This window comes from Nasonia vitripennis, chromosome 4 (genome assembly GCF_009193385.2).
Source record: "Nasonia vitripennis strain AsymCx chromosome 4, Nvit_psr_1.1, whole genome shotgun sequence".
Classification (NCBI taxonomy): Eukaryota; Metazoa; Arthropoda; class Insecta; order Hymenoptera; family Pteromalidae; genus Nasonia; species Nasonia vitripennis.
The window spans coordinates 14,821,493-14,839,529 of record NC_045760.1 but is presented as its reverse complement, the minus strand read 5'-3'; the positions used below and the strand labels follow the sequence as shown (position 1 = coordinate 14,839,529).

The window sequence follows — 18,037 nt, the reverse complement described above, 5'->3', positions numbered from 1 at the left end:
GCTATAAAAATATTGAAAAACGACGGAATCATCTGTCATAATCATATTTTTTCACTCGTCAGATAAAGTATACCATGCATATAAATATAGATATAACCGAAGCAAAGATTCATTCGAGTGTGAAGCCGGTATAACTGTCCGCAATTATTCTAGCGTTGCGCTTGGTTTTTTTATTCTTTTTAGAGAAACATCGTAGTAGTGTTGAGAAATAACTTACATCAGCATAGCGATTTTCCATAATTAGGTGAGTATAAAAAATGTGCACAAGACAGATCGCAGCTTAGTCGTTTCACATACGTGATCGAGTAAACATGGCGCGTTTAAGGTTAGTTATTGTAAACTTATAATTTGCACGAAAGATTTGGGACTTTTAAACAAATTGTAATACAAGAATTTGATTCTTATGACAACTTATTATTGGTATTAAATTTTAGTCCATCATCAAAATCAGATATCTAATATATCTTCTATTAACATTAATCTTATATATTGTATTGAAAATACTATGTGCACGTTTTGAGTAATTAATCTTAGTTTGTATACATAAGATTGCACATACTATTAACAAGACACCTTTTACCGCATTCCTTCCACTTTCTCCGCAACGCTTACCATGATATAGCTAACCCTTGACAACCAGAATAAAATATTAAAAAATCCTCTGCCAATTTTTTCAAAAAATTCTTCACATTATCAGCTATTGTAGTAGCATCAACTACCTGCCAGTAAACAAAAATAAAGCTAATAACAAACAACTAAAACTGCTTTCCTCAACTCCTCGTAACTACATCTCGTATCTCAAGGGCATCTCACGGCACGCATCCCTGGATTTGCTACTTTTACATAACGCCAGGTTAATTGAAAAAGAAAAATAATATCACCCCAGGGATTCTTTCCTCGTTTACTTCTGCGGCCTGATCATGGCCTTGGTCTGCACGCGAGCGTCTGCCGCGACGAAAATCATCAAGCTGTCCTCGGGCCATGATATGCCAGTCGTTGGACTCGGCACCTGGCAGGTAGAGTTAATTATGAATACTTGAAATTTTACGATTATACCAAACGGCAGAGATTTTCACCTTTTTTATTTTATTTTCAAATTGACCAGATAAAGCCGGATGACGTAGACAGAGCCGTAACTGCTGCACTCGAGAACGGCTACAAGCATATCGATACCGCTTTCGTCTACTATAACGAGGAAGCGATCGGCAAAAGTCTGAAAAAGTATTTCGACAATGGAGGCAAACGAGAGGACTTGTTCATCACGACAAAGGTGAGCATTGCTGAGTATATCTAATTAAATTTTTTATTTTATCAACGTTTTACTAACTTATTCGTTTATTTTCAGTTGCCATCGTTCGGAAACCGAGCCGATGATGTCGAGCCCATGCTGAAGAGCTCGTTGGACAAACTGGGCTTGCAATATGTCGACATGTACCTGATTCACTTTGCGGTGGGCTTCAAGAGGGACTCTAGTAAGCTCGAACCAGCGAAAGACAAAGGCGGTAATCTGATTGTGGACCTGGATACCGATCATCTTGCCATTTGGAAGGTATGAACAATTATGTCACGTTGATATTTTTCAAATTGACCGCATTTAACAAATTCAAAGTGCAATGCATCACAACTTTTTTGAACAGGCGATGGAAGCCCAAGTAAAGGCCGGACGAGCCAAATCCATTGGTCTGAGTAACTTTAACGTAGCCCAGATCGAAAACATCATGAAGAACGCCGAAATCAAACCTAGCAATTTGCAGGTAAAGCGCAGGGAAAAATCCTCTGAATTTATAAATAAACTATTCCACGACAAAATATGTATAACTTTTTATAATTTCTCTTAAGGTTGAGCTTCAAGCCTACAACCAGCAGAAACAGCTGCGCGAGACCTGTGCCAAACACAACATTGCCGTGACTTCCTACAGTACATTGGGTTCACCGGGTTCTGATCCTGACAAGAAGACTAATGCCACCCTTGCTCTGCCCAGACTTTTGGATCATCCCGTGGTCCAGAAGATCGCCAAGAACCACAACAAGTCGACGGCACAGGTATTGCTGCGCCACGTCGTACAAAACGGCATGATCGTTATCCCCAAGAGTACGAATCCCGAGAGGATCAAGCAGAACATTGACATTTTCGATATCGAACTAACGGCTGAGGAAATGAAGGAGCTGAATGACCTCGACAGAGGTGAAGAAGGACGCATCTTCGATTTCTCCATTTTCAAGGGGTTAGTCAATTTTACAAACGATTAAAGATTATTTTTCTGCTGATTCAGTCAGCTACGTTTCCTTCGAAATACTCAATCTGCATAAATATTTAATTTGTGTTTTTCAGAGTGAAGGACCATCCTCAGTATCCTTTCGGCAAAACCAATTAGTCATTAAAATATGTTACAATTTTTTTTATAATAACATTTTATACGATGTATATTAATGTATATTTAATAAAAAAACGTGTAATTTTTTAAAAACCTCAAACTTTCTTTTATTTTCGATACTATAAATAGTCAGGAATGCTTATTCGGGTTAAAAAATAATTCTTTTCTCAGAAATCCTACGTCATGCTTTAGTAGTGTTATTTTTTGCAGACACGCACACATCGATCTCGAAAATTGATTAATTTTCGTAAGAAACTTTTATACGATTACGAGAATCTTGGAACCCATTTTAAACCGTAAACTTCAACGAAATTCCCAGTATCTACTGCAGAATAGTTTCGAAATACAAAAACAGATTTAACTACTGTACACCATAAAACTGTAGGCTTGATTTATTCAACGCAGATAACCGGATGATGTTCGGTCGATAAATAAGTAACAGAGTATCCTCCACACATTACACACAGATTTACGATTCCGCAGGTTTTCTAGTTCTCATGAGATCATCGCCGACCATTTAACACGAAGATCCACAGAGAGATATGGGTAATAAACGAATCGAAATTATCGCGCCTTTTGCATCTCCTTTCGCGTAGTCACGCAAGAGGTATAGCAGTTGCTGTAGCAGATAAGAAAATGGAAAGAGGATTGGCATCGCCGCGCATTACAAAGATCGATGGACCACAGAATCTCTAATACGGATTCTCAATCGAACAAATTCTCTCCGTGACTTTATTAGCGTGAAAAAATGTCTGCAAAGCCAATAATAATATACGCTATTTACTAAAAATTACATACAAAGTTACAAGCATTATCTTCGTACGCGAAAAACTACTCTTCGATTTCCAATCTTACATAACGCAAAACGAAATTACAGCTGTACGCTTGTAAAATTGTAAATTGAAATAAATGCAAATTCGAAACTACGTATAGCAATTTGTACGAGACATCACGAAAAAAATCTCTCACAACAGCATCGGATAAATATATTTTCGTCCGCGCGTAGAATAAACGATCGTGCGCGGGAAATCAGTGAAATATAAAAGTTATGTTCGTAAGTAAGAAAGCGAAAAGGACAGGTTTGGCGAGTTGGTACATCTTCTCGCGCAGTCGAAGCCATGACGACGAGCCCAAGGTAAAAGCAATTATTATTACGAGAAAGCCTGTAGTGCATATGTACAGCACATACGCACATTATACATTCCGTGCTTTTATATAGGTACATGCCTTTCCTAAATCTTGTGCAAAGTTTTTTTACGCGCGGTGTATCTGCAAGAGAAGCATAACAAGCGTAAATAACGAAAAAATAATAATAGGAGATAGTATAGTGTCATCGACCTCTCCTAGATGCGAGAGCGACCAAGAGTGTGTGTTTTCTTTTTTCAGAGACGCATTGAAACTCGTTTCGTGCAGAGATTACCAATCGACTGTATACAATCTCGGTGTAGGCATGTACGCATTGTAAATTCAACGTTGAATTACCCTCTCATGTGCGTATACACAGAGACACGAGTACAGTCACGGAAGGACACGGTAGAGTTATGCGTTTTTCGCCGCGCACTTGACGCCGGGCATATTAAACTGCGAGAGTAAGAGTATTTCGTGTCATTCTCCAGAGCCGAACGAGAGAAGAAGCCTCAGCTCTTCTTCCTTCTTCGACTCGTTTAAAAACAGTCGCTCGTGAGCGGCCGGGCGAACAAGTCGTCTCGCTGTTTGACTGTTGGTGAATCTATTGGCAAAGATGAGAGCGTTTTTGGGAATCGTCTGTCTGGTGGTTCTGGCGGTGGTCCTGCCGGGAGCTCAAGCCGTGGAGAAGCTCAAGCTGTCCTCAGGGCATGAGATACCGGCCGTTGGATTAGGCACGTCGACGGTATGTATACCTACAATTCAAAGTTAAGCATGAAATTAGTTTTGTTTATTGTAAAGTATTAGTAAATTTAAAAAAAAACGTCTATATGTTTACCTATACAGATCAAGCTCGACGAAATGGACAATGCGATATCGAGTGCTTTGGAGAACGGTTATCGTCACATCGACACGGCCTTTTCCTACGACAACGAGGCGGCCATTGGAAAGATTTTGAAAAAATGGTTCGACAAGGGTGGAAAGCGCGAAGACATCTTCATCACATCCAAGGTAGTTCGAATAATTAATCGACATTGATTATTTAAATAATTGCAAAAGCGATGCACACGCTCGACAATTGAAACGAAATTAAACTTTCATACGTATAGCTGCCTTCCCAAGGCAACAGGCCGCAAAGCGTGGAAACGTATCTGAAACGTTCTCTGAAAGACCTGGGCTTGGATTACGTCGACATGTATCTGATTCACACGCCGTTCGCCGTCAAAGAAGGCGAAAACCTTTCCTCCAAACAGGACAAAGACGGCAATGACTTGTTCGATGATGTTGACCACAAGGCGCTTTGGAAAGTAAGGAATCTACCTACATACATAACGTACAAGAATATTTACGAGTTTACCTATTTATGAAGAAAAAGGGAAGATTACTCAACGATATAATTTTCTTGTCTGTAACGCATACAGGCAATGGAGCGACAGGTGAAGGAAGGCCGAGCGAAATCAATAGGCCTCAGCAATTTCAATCAGTCGCAGGTGTTGAACATCTACAACAACGCGGAAATCAAACCCAGCAATTTACAGGTAATTACTCTATCACGCCAACAAGCGGTATAAGCTGTATGCTAATCGTTTTTCCATACTGCATATTATCGCTCGGTTCACCATAATAATAATCATATGTATCGTATATTATCAGCTTTGCGATCAAAGTTTGTCGGTGTGTAGGCAAATGATTAATCGTGCGACTGTGTACAAGGCGAGGTACAAGGTATATTAATTTTAAAATCAAGGAAGCGATAAAAGCGGAAGATTCACGTGATTAATTGGTCTGCCGACCGCACGCCTATACATACATATAGTTGGACTGGGAATGCCAGTTGCATGAATTACCGTTTACGTAACAATCAAAATGAAGATACATCAGGCATAAACAAATCGTGTACGAATTTCTCTCGATTGTCGATTTTGTACTTTCACGCAGTGTTAACATACAAACATTCACTGAACAAACATTTCCCTGTCAATTAAAAACAATCACAGGTCGAGACGCACGCCTATCTACAACAGAAACAGCTGCGCAAGTTCTGCAAGGAACACAACATCGTCATGACAGCTTACGCACCCTTAGGCTCGCACAACGCACGTCTCAACTTGCATCGAGGTACCCCCAAAGAACTACCAGCCTTGGTTGAGCTGCCGCTGATCAAGTCGCTCGCGGCAAAGTACAACAAATCACCCGGACAGATACTTCTGAGACACACGATTCAAGAAGGCCTTGTCGCTATCCCCAAGAGCTCGAACGCCCAGAGGCAAAAGTCAAACATCGACATCTTCGATTTCAAGCTCACCGACGAGGAGATGAAGAAAATAGATGCTCTGGACAAGGGCGAGAAGGGTCGTGTCTTCGATTTTCTCGCTTTTTACAAAGAGTGAGTATGTGTGCGTGTGTGTGTGTGCGTGTGTATGTGTGTGTATATATATATATATATATATATATATATATATATAGAGAGAGAGAGAGAGAGAGAGAGAGAGAGAGAGAGAGAGAGAGGAAGCCTTTGATAATGCCGTGTGCATAATGAGTGACTCTGTGTACATCCTTTCACTTTTTTATCGGTCATCGTTGTGACTTCTGCGTTGTCTGTATATCACGGATGCGCTTTACAATAATATATTTTTATATTACTTTCAGCCTCGATAAAAATCCCGAGTACCCATGGCACGGCCAGTAATCACGCTGCACGAACACTCCAGCAGCGCAAACATGAAGAAAATACACATGTACAAAACGTGCATGTATCGAAATTATTGAGTAATTTTTACTTTTATAGACTCATTTTCCTGATAATGTATAGTTAAGTTTTAGTCTAATTGGAGAGTCAATAAAAATTTGTGTTCCATGACACATTGAGGACTTAGTCGTAAAGTTCATTCTTTATTTTTAACGACTAGATATCAATAAAATGGTAAACTGAAGAAAATGTCACACCTTTAATTTTTCTTTACCTACAAAGGTTTCTGTAGAAGTAATACTTCTCAGCTTATATTTTGATTTCATTCTTTGTTCCTTATGCTCCAATCTATTTAATTATTCACTGTGAATCATTGTTAAATAAATATTCGATTAATATTCATTTTTTCTTAAAAGAAATGCCATTTAATGTAAACAAATTTTACTTTCCTGTACAACAGGGATATCAAAAAATTAAAAATCTCGCTTATGCGAAAAATGGAAAACAATTGAAAGAAGAAAAAGGCACAATTGTTTAGAGACTTAAATAATACGAATATCTTAATTACAATATTGCTTATATAAAATCATTAATAATTTACACATAAAATGTTCAATCGTCCCTTAATTATTGGCGAACGAATGCACATTTATTTTTTAAAATAAAGAATAAAAATTTTCCTACCATTTAAAATAATCGGTACAGCATTTTTCGCTGCAAGCGATGTTGCAACTCTCCTCTGCGGAGCATTGTATAAATAACTTTGTAGATCGCCCGTTCCGGATACTTCTGTTTGACAAAGTCGCTGACGATATTCTTTTCCGAAACTTGAGTGCCGATAGCAAATCGTCGTTTGAGCTGTTTTTCTATACGAGTTAACATCTCGATATCTTCATTTGATGTAAAACCTTCGATACCTATTGGGATTCAAATGTAGCAATCAAATGATATTCAAAGATAAAATTACACAGCAAGTTCTGTTTTGTTACTTACCTTCGAGAGAACCAGATGTGGCCGCACTCATTGTTGATACTTGGAAAAGCCGAAGAGCCTCATCGACTTGAGTTTCATTAGCAAAAGGCAGCAGTCTCATTTTTGCCAGAGATTCCGAAATTCGAATAATGGCTTCCAATTGACGAACGGTAATAGGAATTGAAATTCTCTTATCAGCATCTTTTTCATGCTGCAGTGTAGTGGAGCGCATCATCACGTAACGATTTTTTAACTTTTCAGCAGCTTCCACTGTTAAACGTGGGCCACACGTCCTAAAAATGACAAAATATTATTAATTTGTACATATTTATCACGAACATTTAAAAAGCAATTTACTCACATTCTGCAATAGTGAATATACTTTTTAAGAAGTGAGACGGAAAGCTCTCCTTCAGGCGCATGTTCATCATTGTTGTACTCTGCATTAGCGTGAAGACTCAAAACGTGTTTTGCAAGAGTAATATCACGATCTTGCTCATGCTCATCTTTCACAATGAAGATCATGTCAAAACGTGAGAGGATTGTCGGCATCATATCAATATTCTCTTCACCTTTCATGTCATCCCATCTACCGAAGATAGAATTAGCTGCTGCCAGAATAGAGCATCGCGTGTTGAGTGTAGTAGTGATTCCAGCTTTGGCAATAGAAATGGTCTGCTGCTCCATAGCTTCATGAATGGCTACACGATCGTCTTCTCTCATTTTATCAAATTCATCAATACAAACAACACCACCATCCGCCAAGACCATTGCACCTCCCTCCATTACGAAATTACGCTACAAAGCATAATAATTCTTTTACTTTAAAGGAACATTTCACTTGAATTCCTAAAATGTGACGATAATTATTTGTATACGTACTGTTGCTGGATCTCTCATTACAGAGGCAGTCAAACCAGCAGCAGAACTTCCTTTTCCTGATGTATACACACCAACTGGAGCTACGTTTTCAACAAACTTTAAAAGCTGGGACTTGGCTGTACCTGGATCACCAAGCATCAATACATTGATATCACCCCTTCTGCATAAACCATCAGGCATTCTCTTTCTCGATCCACCAAATAACAAACATGCCACAGCTTTTTTCATATCTGTAGCTCCATAGATACTAGGAGCCACACTTTTTGTGATTCTCTCATATAAATTGGGATCTGCTGCTAAGCGCTTGAACATATCTTCATCCTCATTGGAAACTGCTGGTTGAGTAGTAACGATACCTGAAACCAGAAATAACATGAGAACATAATTAAACTTGTTATTAAACTTATATAATTATAATCCATTGAAAATTTAGACTCACCACTTCCAGAATTTTCTCCGTCTACTGCAATACCAACTACACGAACATAAGAGGCTCGAATACCAACTAGGCCTTTATCTTTGCTTCCAGGCCTAGCACCTGCTTTTGCAACTTTTTTGATGCATAGTATACCAAGAATTAAAACTCTGTTTCCTGGCACAACACGATCACACAAATACCTATCAACATATAGCTGGACATGTCTAGGCATTTCACCTTGTGGTACATGATCATGAAGCTCTTGCAATTTCAAAGTTTGAAAATCAACACACTGACATTTATCTGGCATAATGAAGAAAGGATCTAATGGACATTTAGGGCGACCAGCCTGTTCGCTGTATACACACAAAGATGTGAAATAAGTGCTTTAGAAAAAAAATGTTTTAGAGTAAACATTTTTATAACTTACGTTGTGCACTGCCTCGGCATTGGATAGCCCTCTAAACCTGGTTTTATTGGAATATTCGGTATCACATTCCTGCATGATCTACATTGGATGGAAATTTTCGTAGCTTTTGCTCTGACACCAGAAGCAGAGATTACGATACCCGCAATTTTTATCAGCTTAGAAACTGTGTCAGGCTAAAATTTAAGAATATAAATTTTAAAAAAGTAAATCTACTGTTATGTATGACATGCAACTTTAAAAAAACTCACTCTCATTCCTCTCAATGGAATGCAATGTTCATCTGAAGACAAAAGAATTTGGATATCTTCCATTTTTTCCTCTCCCACTGGTCTTGGAGTTGTAATTTCATCTGCGACTTCTCTTGCTGCTTCTTCAAAAATGGGTAAAAACTCAGTAGGACGCTTGCTAATACTCTCCGCCAGAGATTCATCATAGGCTGCCAAATCTTCCAAGTTTATTTCGATCCAGTACTTTTTCAAATTATAGTTTCGTTTCAAGGTATCCCTGTATAAGTCAACAAACGAATCGATAGGCATAATTTACGAATCCATGTTATGGTGTGCAATAAAATAAGCAAAACATTAATCTTACCTGTATTTGTAGTTGAATTTTCCTTCGTGAAATTTCCTAATGAACTCTTTGAACTTCTTCTTGTACACCTGAAAATTCTGAGCCTTTCCGTCTTGTGGTTCTTCGGCACCGAAATTGTCCGAATAAAAGACAGATCCGTAATCGAAACCCTCCATTTTTTATTTTAAAAAAAGTCTTCAACAAAACAACTTAGCAATAAAGTTTATCAAAACAATGATCAGACTCTGGAAACGCTGTTCGACCGGAGAACAAAACTCACCAAGTGCATGAGAAAAGCGGCGGGAAAAAGAGTAGATGCACGCGTACCATTGGTTGAACTCGGTTTTCCTTTCTCTGCTGTCATTGGTTTCAGTTTACCCACTCCACTTGTGTATCCACCAATAGAAGCATCCGAATATTCAAAATTTTGGAGCTCATCAAGGATATTGAAATATTTAATTGTAGATCTATAATGTTCAATTTTACAATAAGTTGCTATAAGCGCAGGTTAAATGAAATCATCCAATATGTATCTCGATTTCATTATAATTAATGATTTTCCACACATCAGCGTCTCAACAACGTATAGTGACGTAGTATAACGTACATATTGCACATGCGCAAAACCTCATCCGTTGGCGACTATGCTACTATATATGCTAGTGCGAACTGCGGTTGGCGCGCGACAATGGCGTGTGTTTTCGTTCTCTGAACAGCTCGCGGTTCTTGTTTTTGCCGCGAAATCGTGTTTTGTAAAATCCGTACTGGTCGACTCTTGATGACTAGACGTCGAGAGAAGCATCGCAAACATGTATATAAAGTCAATGGTGATCGAGGGCTTCAAGTCCTATGGAAAAAGGGTCGAGATCAATGGATTTGATCGGGAATTCAATGCTATCACTGGTTTGAACGGCAGCGGTAAATCCAACATTCTCGACTCGATATGCTTCGTTCTGGGGATCTCCAATCTCTCAAATGTAATGTATAAGCTTTTGCTGTATTACAGATGTTTTATTTTACGATTGACAACTCACCGAGTCAAAGATTGTCTTCATTATCATCTAGTAGACATAGCCTTACTTTTGTAAATGGTTTAAATCTATTTGGGTGTAGTAATATTGTATTAAACTATACATATTTATATTTTTTAACTTTTTCTATAATCTTGCAATAATAACATTGATTTCTAATAAAATACTATTCTTCCTAGGTGAGAGCAAGCAATTTGCAAGAGCTTGTTTACAAATCTGGTCAAGCCGGCGTAAAAAAAGCTAGTGTAACCATAGTCTTTGACAATCGCAACAGAGAATCATCTCCTATGGGATATGAAGATTATGAGGAGATAACAGTAACAAGACAAGTTGTTATAGATGGAAAAAATAAGTATATGATTAATGGTTCTAATGTACCAAACAAAAGAGTTCAAGATATGTTTTGCTCTGTGCAACTTAATGTAAACAATCCACACTTTTTAATTATGCAAGGTAGAATTACTAAGGTACTGAACATGAAACCACCAGAAATTTTGTCTATGATTGAAGAGGCTGCAGGAACAAAAATGTATGAAACCAAAAAAGCAGCCTCTTTGAAGCTTATTGAAAAGAAGGATAGCAAACTGCGTGAAATCAATGATGTATGTTTGAAAAATATTTCAATTATTGTAACAATTTTGGAATTAACTAATTTTTTTTATTTAACTTTTATTGATTTTAATTACTATTAGATTTTAAAAGATGAATTGGGACCTAAAATTGCCAAATTGAAAGAAGAAAGAGCTCAGTACATGGAATACCAACGTGTAACAAGAGAACTTGAACATTGTAAGAGGATTTACATAGCATGGAAGTATGTAAATGCTTTGAGAAACAGTGACAAAGCTAATGAAGATGTTCAAGCAATCAAACAAAAAATTGAAGACAAACAAAAAAATATTAAAGATGGTGAACAAGAAATTAAAAACATCGAGCAATTGATTGTTGAAATAACTGAAAAGAGAAATTCTGTGAGTTTTTAAAAAGTAAACAATAATTAAAAATTATCTGTATATTCAAATTAATTTTTCATTCTCAATTTGAATTTTAGGAACAGGATGACAAACTGGGTGAAATAGAACAAAATCTTCGTGAGGCAGAAAAAAAGGAACACAAAATAACAGCTGAAATTAATAGCAATAAAGAAAATATTAAAGCTGCAGAAACAACTATTAAACAGTTAAAAAGCAATCTTAAAGATGATGAAAAATTATTAGAAGTCAAGTTAAAAGAAATAGATAAAGTGGGTGGACTTTTTGAACAATTAAAGGAACAAGATAGACTGGATTCAGAAGCTGTTGTAGCTGCTCAAGAAGCTTACCAGAAAATTAGTTCAGGTTTATTGCAATGTGATGACGGTACTAATGCAACTTTAGAACAACAGCTTATAAACGCAAAACAAAATCTCAGTCAAGCACAGACTGAAATTAAGCAATGTGAAATGACATTAGTCCATAATAAACAGCAACTAATGGCAAAAAAATCGGAAATGCAAAGTACTGAAAATGATTACAGAAAAGATAACAAAAAGTTAGAGGATATGCAAAAAGATTTGAAAAATTTTGAAAATGAGCTGAGCAAATTGAACTACCAGGATGGTTTGCTGGAATCATTGGAAGAACAAAAAGGAGCTTTAATAAGAGAAGTAAGGAGACTAAGTGATCAAGTTGATAATGTTGAATCACAGTACCCTAATCTACGATTTTATTACAAAGATCCAAAGCCTAATTTTAACAGAGCATCAGTAAAAGGTCTTGTTTGCAAGTCAATCACTGTTAAAGATCGAAAAGCAGCCTATGCTTTAGAAATTGCTGCTGGAGGAAGGGTAATTATACGCACAGTTTTATCTGTATTTATTTAGATTTATTATTAAATGAGTTTTATAATTTTTCAGCTTTATAATGTCATGGTTGATTCTGATCAAACTGGTAAAGATATACTGAAGTATGGCCAATTGCAATCGCGCGTAACGATTGTACCATTAAACAAAATAGTTGGACGTGTCATGGACCAAAGAACTATAGAGATTGCACAAAATCTTGTAGGTGCAGAGAATGTGCAACCAGCTATTGAATTAATAGAATATCCTGAAGAAACAAGGGCAGCAATGCATTGGATATTTGGAAACGTTTTTATTTGTAAAGACATGAATGTTGCTAAACAAGTAGCTTACCATAGAAATATAATGAAAAAATGTATTACATTGCAAGGAGATGTATTTGATCCATCAGGTGTCCTTTCTGGTGGTTCAGCTGCACGAGGAGGTTCGGTATTACTAAAATTAGATGAGCTGAAGGAACTTCAATATGCTTTAAATGAGAAAGAACAGTCCCTTCAAGAAATCAATGCGAGAATAGCAAGTATTCACAAAACAGCTGATAGATTTAATTCTCTAAAACAACAATTTAATGTCAAACAGCATGAGTTGGATATGGTTAAGCAGCGATTACAAAAAACGACGCACCATCAATTAAAAACAGAAGTAAGATAGTCATTAAAAAACTTTTGATTTCTTATTTTTTTATTAATAATGTTTTTAATATATCTTTTTTAAGGTCGACATACTGGAGTCTTCGCTTAAAGAATTAACTGAAAAAATGGCAGCAGCTAAAGAGCTTGAAAAAACTAGTGCAAAGAGAGCTAAAGAGATTGAAGCACAGATAAAAGATGCGGATAACATACGAGAAAAACAATTAAAAGAAGCAGAAAATAAATTAAAAACGTTGAAGAAAAAAGCTGAAGCAAGTAGAAAAGAGTGGCAAAAAAGGGAGCAAGAATCTGAAACGCTTAATTTGGAAACGTCTGAAATTCAAAAAGCTATAGAAAATGGTAAAGAACAGCTTAAGAAAGCGGAAGAAAAACTTAACGAAATAAAGGAAAAAGGTAACGCTCTTAAAAGCGACCTTGATGAAGCAAATGTAGTAGTTAAAGAATTCCAAAATGAATTGAAAGCTCGAAAAGATGCCATACACCAACACAATATTGAAATCCAAAAGTTGCAACATAAAAAAGAAAATATTTTAAAACAAGCACAAGAAAGTGAATTAGAAATAAAGAAATTAAATCATGAAGTCACTGCCATAAAAGTAACTGCTGCAGATTGTAAGAATAAGATCGCTGATTATCTTCGGAGGCATGAGTGGATTAAACAAGATGAAAAATACTTCAATGAAAAAGGTATTTTTTATTTGAAAAATTTTTTATGCATTTATTTTTTTTTTATTGTTTTTATTAACACTTTGTTTTGTATATTATATAATATTTTGTGAATTTTAGGGAGCATGTATGATTTTGAAGCTAATAATCCAGAAGAGATGGGTCAAAAGACACGAGAGCTGGAAAGTCTCCTTAATAAGCTAAGTAGAACAGTAAACGCCAGGGCAATGCATCACCTTAATCAAGAAGAGGAGCAACATACAGAATTGTTGAAAAAGAAAAAGATCTTAGAGGGTGACAGGAAGAAGATTTTAGATTCTATTAAAAAGCTAGACGAAAAGAAGAAAATGACACTTCTAGAAGCTTGGGAACGAGTAAACAAAGATTTTGGATCTATATTTAGTAGTTTACTTCCTGGTGCAGATGCTAAACTTGAACCTCCTGAAAATCAAACAGTCCTTGAAGGATTAGAAGTGAAAATTGCACTTTGTGGAGTTTGGAAAGATTCACTGGGTGAATTGTCAGGAGGGCAAAGATCTCTTGTCGCTCTTTCATTAATTCTAGCTATGTTACTGTTCAAACCTGCACCACTTTACATTTTGGATGAAGTTGATGCTGCATTAGATTTGTCGCATACAGAGAATATCGGTGCCATGTTGAAGCGGCACTTCAAAAGCTCGCAGTTCATTGTTGTATCATTAAAAAATGGTATGTTTAACAATGCTAATGTTCTCTTTAAAACGCGTTTTGTTGATGGTATGTCGGCAATAACAAGAACCGAAAGACCTAGAGGAAAGTAATTTTAATTTTTCTTAAACATAAAGTCCAGTGTACATAATTTTTTTTTAAACCTTTTTCTAATTGATTGACAGTTAATAAATAGTACATGTTTACATAGCGCATAAGTTAAGTAATACTCTTTTATTTTTAAAATAAATATATGGCTCAGGCATTAAGAAGTTCCAACCAATCAGTGTTGGCAAAAAACGGATGCTGTTTTATTTCTGGAATCGTTAAACGATCACTGGGTTGGTATTTGAGTATCTGAAATATTTGAACAAATGACATATATTGATAATAAGAAGAAAATCAAATATATATTTTCTGTACAAAATGACATTGTTAATTTCTTACATTTTGTAAAAGAGTCTTTGCATCTTTTGACAAACTCTCAGGAATGTTTATTAAAGAATGTGTATGAAATTGTCCTGGATGTTTTGTTTGAAAATCCTAAAAAATATATATTTTTTTTTAAATTACCAATTATATCAGTAATAAGCGAAATTTGTAAATAATATTATAATACTATATAATGCTATTTAAAAAATAAGTATTCAAAGTTATTAATCATACGTGATCTTTAGAAAAAAATAGTGTAAATAATAAATTTTGTACTTTAATTCATCGTAAATAAAAATTTTTTTTAAAAGATAATGTAAAGTTATCGATTTTGAAAGTCAAACTTACAAAACCTGTTAACAACTCATATAAAAGAACTCCAAAACTCCAAACATCAGCTGATGTAGTTATTGAAATAGGAGGTGTGAACATGCATAACTCTGGTGACGAGTAAGGCTTTTTTAAACGTAATAATTCCGTATCATTACGAGGTACAATATATGTCATACACACATTTCCACAGTCATCTATTAAAATATTATCTGGTCGTAAATCTGAAATAATAACATCTTGCTGGTGCAGAGCTTCTAAAGCGAGAAGTATCTCTGCAGCCCAAATCTTTACAATAGATTCTGGAATCACCCACATTTTTTTTTCTACTTCTACGGGGTAGTTTTCTACTTTATATTGAATTTGGTCCTCACTAAATTTAAAAGATTCCGCTCCATTACTACTGTTTTCAGTATACAATTTATTGACTAATTTTAAGTTGCTTAACTTAGCAGAATTTTCATTCTCTGCTTTCTTTAAGTCTTCTTTTGATTCTCTATTATCAATCTTTACATTGAGATCCACACCTTTATCATTATTTAATTCTGTACAACTCTCACTTATAGAAAGTTCACTCAGATCACCACTTGCTTCAGTGTCTTCATTATCTTCGATGCATAAAGAATCGCTTTTTAAACGATTTTCCCAATCAATAACACTGTTTTCTCCTTCTTTATTACTGTTTGGTTTATATAAAAGGCGTTCTGATTCATTCAATCTACTTGCGATCGAATTACTACGTTTTAAAGTAGCACTGACCGACTGTAACAACTTTTGTGCATTCTTAACTAATTCAGTTGTATCTCCTAAAGCAAGTTCATTAATAGGAGTGATGAGATAATTTTTTGAAGAAATAAAAGAATTTGTTTCTTTACCAGTGATATCTACTTTAGGTATATTTTCTTGCACATGCGATTTTCCTACCAAGTCAAGTTGAATAACAGCATCACAACTAAAAGATCTTGAATGCCCCCTTTTCAAATGCTTTAATTTTTCAGCATCTGGTTTATAATTATTCTTTGCAAAACTCCACAATTTTCCCCTGCTATTAAAATCATTAAATTTTAATAAAACATTGAACAAAAATCCTAATAAAAATACCTATAATTTGCAATCTCACCTCATGTACTGCAAGATTAAAAATACAGTAGAATCAGTCTGCATACATGAATATAATTGAACCATATATGGCACCCTCCCTCGTAAGATATAAGCACTGATATCTTTTTTACAACCAGCAACTTTTTCTACAGTCTGTAACAAAACGTATTTTTCATATTATTCTTGTTTTGTCATATTAAGCTATTATTATTTTTCTTTCAATGGTAGAAATGTTCAGCATTACCTTTATAACTCTTATAAAACCCTGAAGTACATCTTTAGCCAGCATAACAGATCCTGTAAGTTCAATGACTTTATAATTTCGCAATTCTGTAACAGGTTTATGTAATACTGATACATTGCAATTCAGATGCCTATTGTACAGTCTTTCTGCTCTTTGTAAATACTTTGTTATCTTTTCTTGAATCACTACTTTTTTTTCTTGATCTATTTCATTTTGTATACCATTAATAAGATGAGCTATTCCAAGTTTGTACTGAGTAAAAGCTTCTTCGTATTCTGCGATCGCCTCATGCCGAAAAGCAGCACTCATATGAGCAGCTGCTATTAAAATATATTGTGCAGATTCTTTAAAAGATTGTGTTAAATCTGAGCCATCATGTATGACAACAGATTTGTTTATAGCATCTGTATACTTTGAACCATTCTCTTCGCAAGTTATTGCCTCTAGTCCGTCAACAATGTCAGTAGCACTATCTTTGGTATTATTATTGTTGCAGTTTACATGATAATGCTCATAAGAACTAGTGACTACAACTGATTTTGAACTACTGCCTTTACAACTTGCTTGCTTTGCTTTTACATCCTTCTGGTTGCCAACTTTGATTGGTTTCACCTTCTTAGTACAAACAAATTTAGGAAGATTAGTAGTGTTTGTAATACCATTCTCTTCATTTTCGCAATTGACATTCCGATCATCATCCGAAGTGTCGGAGCTAAGAGACTGAGAGCAATCTAGAAAGCGTTTATCCAAATTATCTGTTTCAAAAAATTTTACAAAAGCATCGCTGGTAAACAATGCATTGTGACGGCCAATAAATTCTAAAAGTTTCAAAGCACATTCTCTTCTCTCCTCGATTACTTCAGCTTCAAATCTTCCAAAGAACTTTGGCTTGGGGAATGGTGGAAAGGGCTCCTTTATCTGCATCGTTGAATGCAACGATTGCATAGTACTGTACAGCTTTTTGAAGTCACTATAACGTTTCCAGATAGATACTTTAGATACAACGTCTGGAGATGTCTTTAAAAACATCTGAAAACAGTGAGATCAAAATTGAAAAATAAATTTACAAATGATGCGGAATCGTCAGAGTTACATTGTTATATTTAACAAAAGAAAAAAAACGATGCTAAAAGAGGGCTACAAATGATTCGAAACTACCCACCATCGAGGTAACTTTGTAGACGGTGAAGCCTTTTTTATGGCGACTTGTTTCCGATATGACAAATCGCCTTACCCATTTGTCTTTCGGCGGCGCCATTCCAAACAAACGCTCGTTCGCTTACATCTTTTACACAAATAAATAGATCTACTTATTTCCAAATTCCATTTATCGTGCAGAACATCGTCGATCTTCGATCGCTGATGGTTAAAATAAACGTAATCATCGTATATCAAAAGGTTAACAATAGCCCAACGATTAGGATTACACGACGTTATTAAGCAGACTAATGTAAGTAGCAGAAGTAATTTGACAGATAAACACCCCCTCGCCTCAAAGCTGCTCTTCATGAGAGCGACTCTTTTGCTGTCGTCGTACTTCTACGAAAAACAAACGCATTTTCTCAATTGCTGTTCAATTTTTCGTTCAAACATTG

The 18,037-nt window shown here is 35.8% G+C and overlaps 5 protein-coding genes across 13 annotated transcripts; 3 read left to right on the top strand and 2 right to left on the bottom strand.

Moving 5' to 3' along the window:
• Window positions 1–83: 83 nt before the first annotated feature.
• On the top strand, window positions 84–2,475 carry LOC100116032 (1,5-anhydro-D-fructose reductase). 7 transcript variants are annotated; one of them, XM_032599844.1, is made up of 7 exons: window positions 84–244; window positions 804–1,016; window positions 1,106–1,270; window positions 1,346–1,549; window positions 1,638–1,754; window positions 1,840–2,225; window positions 2,333–2,475. In XM_032599844.1, exons 2-7 carry the CDS (start codon window positions 921–923, stop codon window positions 2,373–2,375), a joined length of 1,011 nt encoding a protein of 336 aa, XP_032455735.1. In that variant the 5' UTR covers window positions 84–244; window positions 804–920; the 3' UTR covers window positions 2,376–2,475. The 7 variants fall into 7 exon arrangements, with proteins under 7 accessions (XP_032455735.1, XP_001602406.1, XP_032455739.1 ...); XM_001602356.6 differs by having other exon boundaries at window positions 84–325; window positions 887–1,016; XM_032599848.1 differs by having other exon boundaries at window positions 88–244; window positions 854–1,016.
• Window positions 2,476–2,731: 256 nt separating this feature from the next.
• LOC100116070 (DNA replication licensing factor Mcm5) lies at window positions 2,732–9,753 on the bottom strand. 2 transcript variants are annotated; one of them, XM_001600577.5, is made up of 9 exons: window positions 9,483–9,753; window positions 9,140–9,395; window positions 8,892–9,064; window positions 8,483–8,817; window positions 8,044–8,399; window positions 7,523–7,959; window positions 7,183–7,454; window positions 6,874–7,106; window positions 2,732–4,255 (listed from the first exon to the last, which is right to left on the bottom strand). In XM_001600577.5, the coding sequence occupies exons 1-8, from the start codon at window positions 9,635–9,637 to the stop codon at window positions 6,877–6,879; spliced, it is 2,214 nt and encodes a 737-aa protein (XP_001600627.1). In that variant the 5' UTR covers window positions 9,638–9,753; the 3' UTR covers window positions 2,732–4,255; window positions 6,874–6,876. The 2 variants fall into 2 exon arrangements, with proteins under 2 accessions (XP_001600627.1, XP_016843432.1); XM_016987943.2 differs by lacking the exon at window positions 2,732–4,255 and adding an exon at window positions 6,435–6,552.
• On the top strand, window positions 3,978–6,430 carry LOC100113789 (aldo-keto reductase family 1 member A1-B). Its single transcript, XM_001602390.5, has 6 exons — window positions 3,978–4,245; window positions 4,347–4,511; window positions 4,610–4,807; window positions 4,922–5,038; window positions 5,498–5,886; window positions 6,150–6,430. Exons 1-6 carry the CDS (start codon window positions 4,117–4,119, stop codon window positions 6,187–6,189), a joined length of 1,038 nt encoding a protein of 345 aa, XP_001602440.2. The 5' UTR covers window positions 3,978–4,116; the 3' UTR covers window positions 6,190–6,430.
• A 390-nt stretch (window positions 9,754–10,143) lies between the features above and the next one.
• Window positions 10,144–14,448, top strand: Smc2 (structural maintenance of chromosomes 2). Its single transcript, NM_001161471.1, has 7 exons — window positions 10,144–10,438; window positions 10,672–11,094; window positions 11,185–11,463; window positions 11,544–12,317; window positions 12,387–12,974; window positions 13,048–13,669; window positions 13,769–14,448. The coding sequence occupies exons 1-7, from the start codon at window positions 10,271–10,273 to the stop codon at window positions 14,446–14,448; spliced, it is 3,534 nt and encodes a 1,177-aa protein (NP_001154943.1). The 5' UTR covers window positions 10,144–10,270.
• On the bottom strand, window positions 14,436–17,932 carry LOC100116147 (ribosomal protein S6 kinase delta-1). Of its 2 annotated transcripts, XM_008210206.4 has the most exons (7): window positions 17,605–17,932; window positions 16,443–17,471; window positions 16,218–16,351; window positions 15,973–16,142; window positions 15,116–15,903; window positions 14,783–14,878; window positions 14,436–14,692 (listed from the first exon to the last, which is right to left on the bottom strand). In XM_008210206.4, exons 1-7 carry the CDS (start codon window positions 17,698–17,700, stop codon window positions 14,594–14,596), a joined length of 2,412 nt encoding a protein of 803 aa, XP_008208428.1. In that variant the 5' UTR covers window positions 17,701–17,932; the 3' UTR covers window positions 14,436–14,593. The 2 variants fall into 2 exon arrangements, with proteins under 2 accessions (XP_008208428.1, XP_001600691.2); XM_001600641.6 differs by having other exon boundaries at window positions 15,116–16,142; window positions 17,605–17,929.
• Window positions 17,933–18,037: the final 105 nt, after the last annotated feature.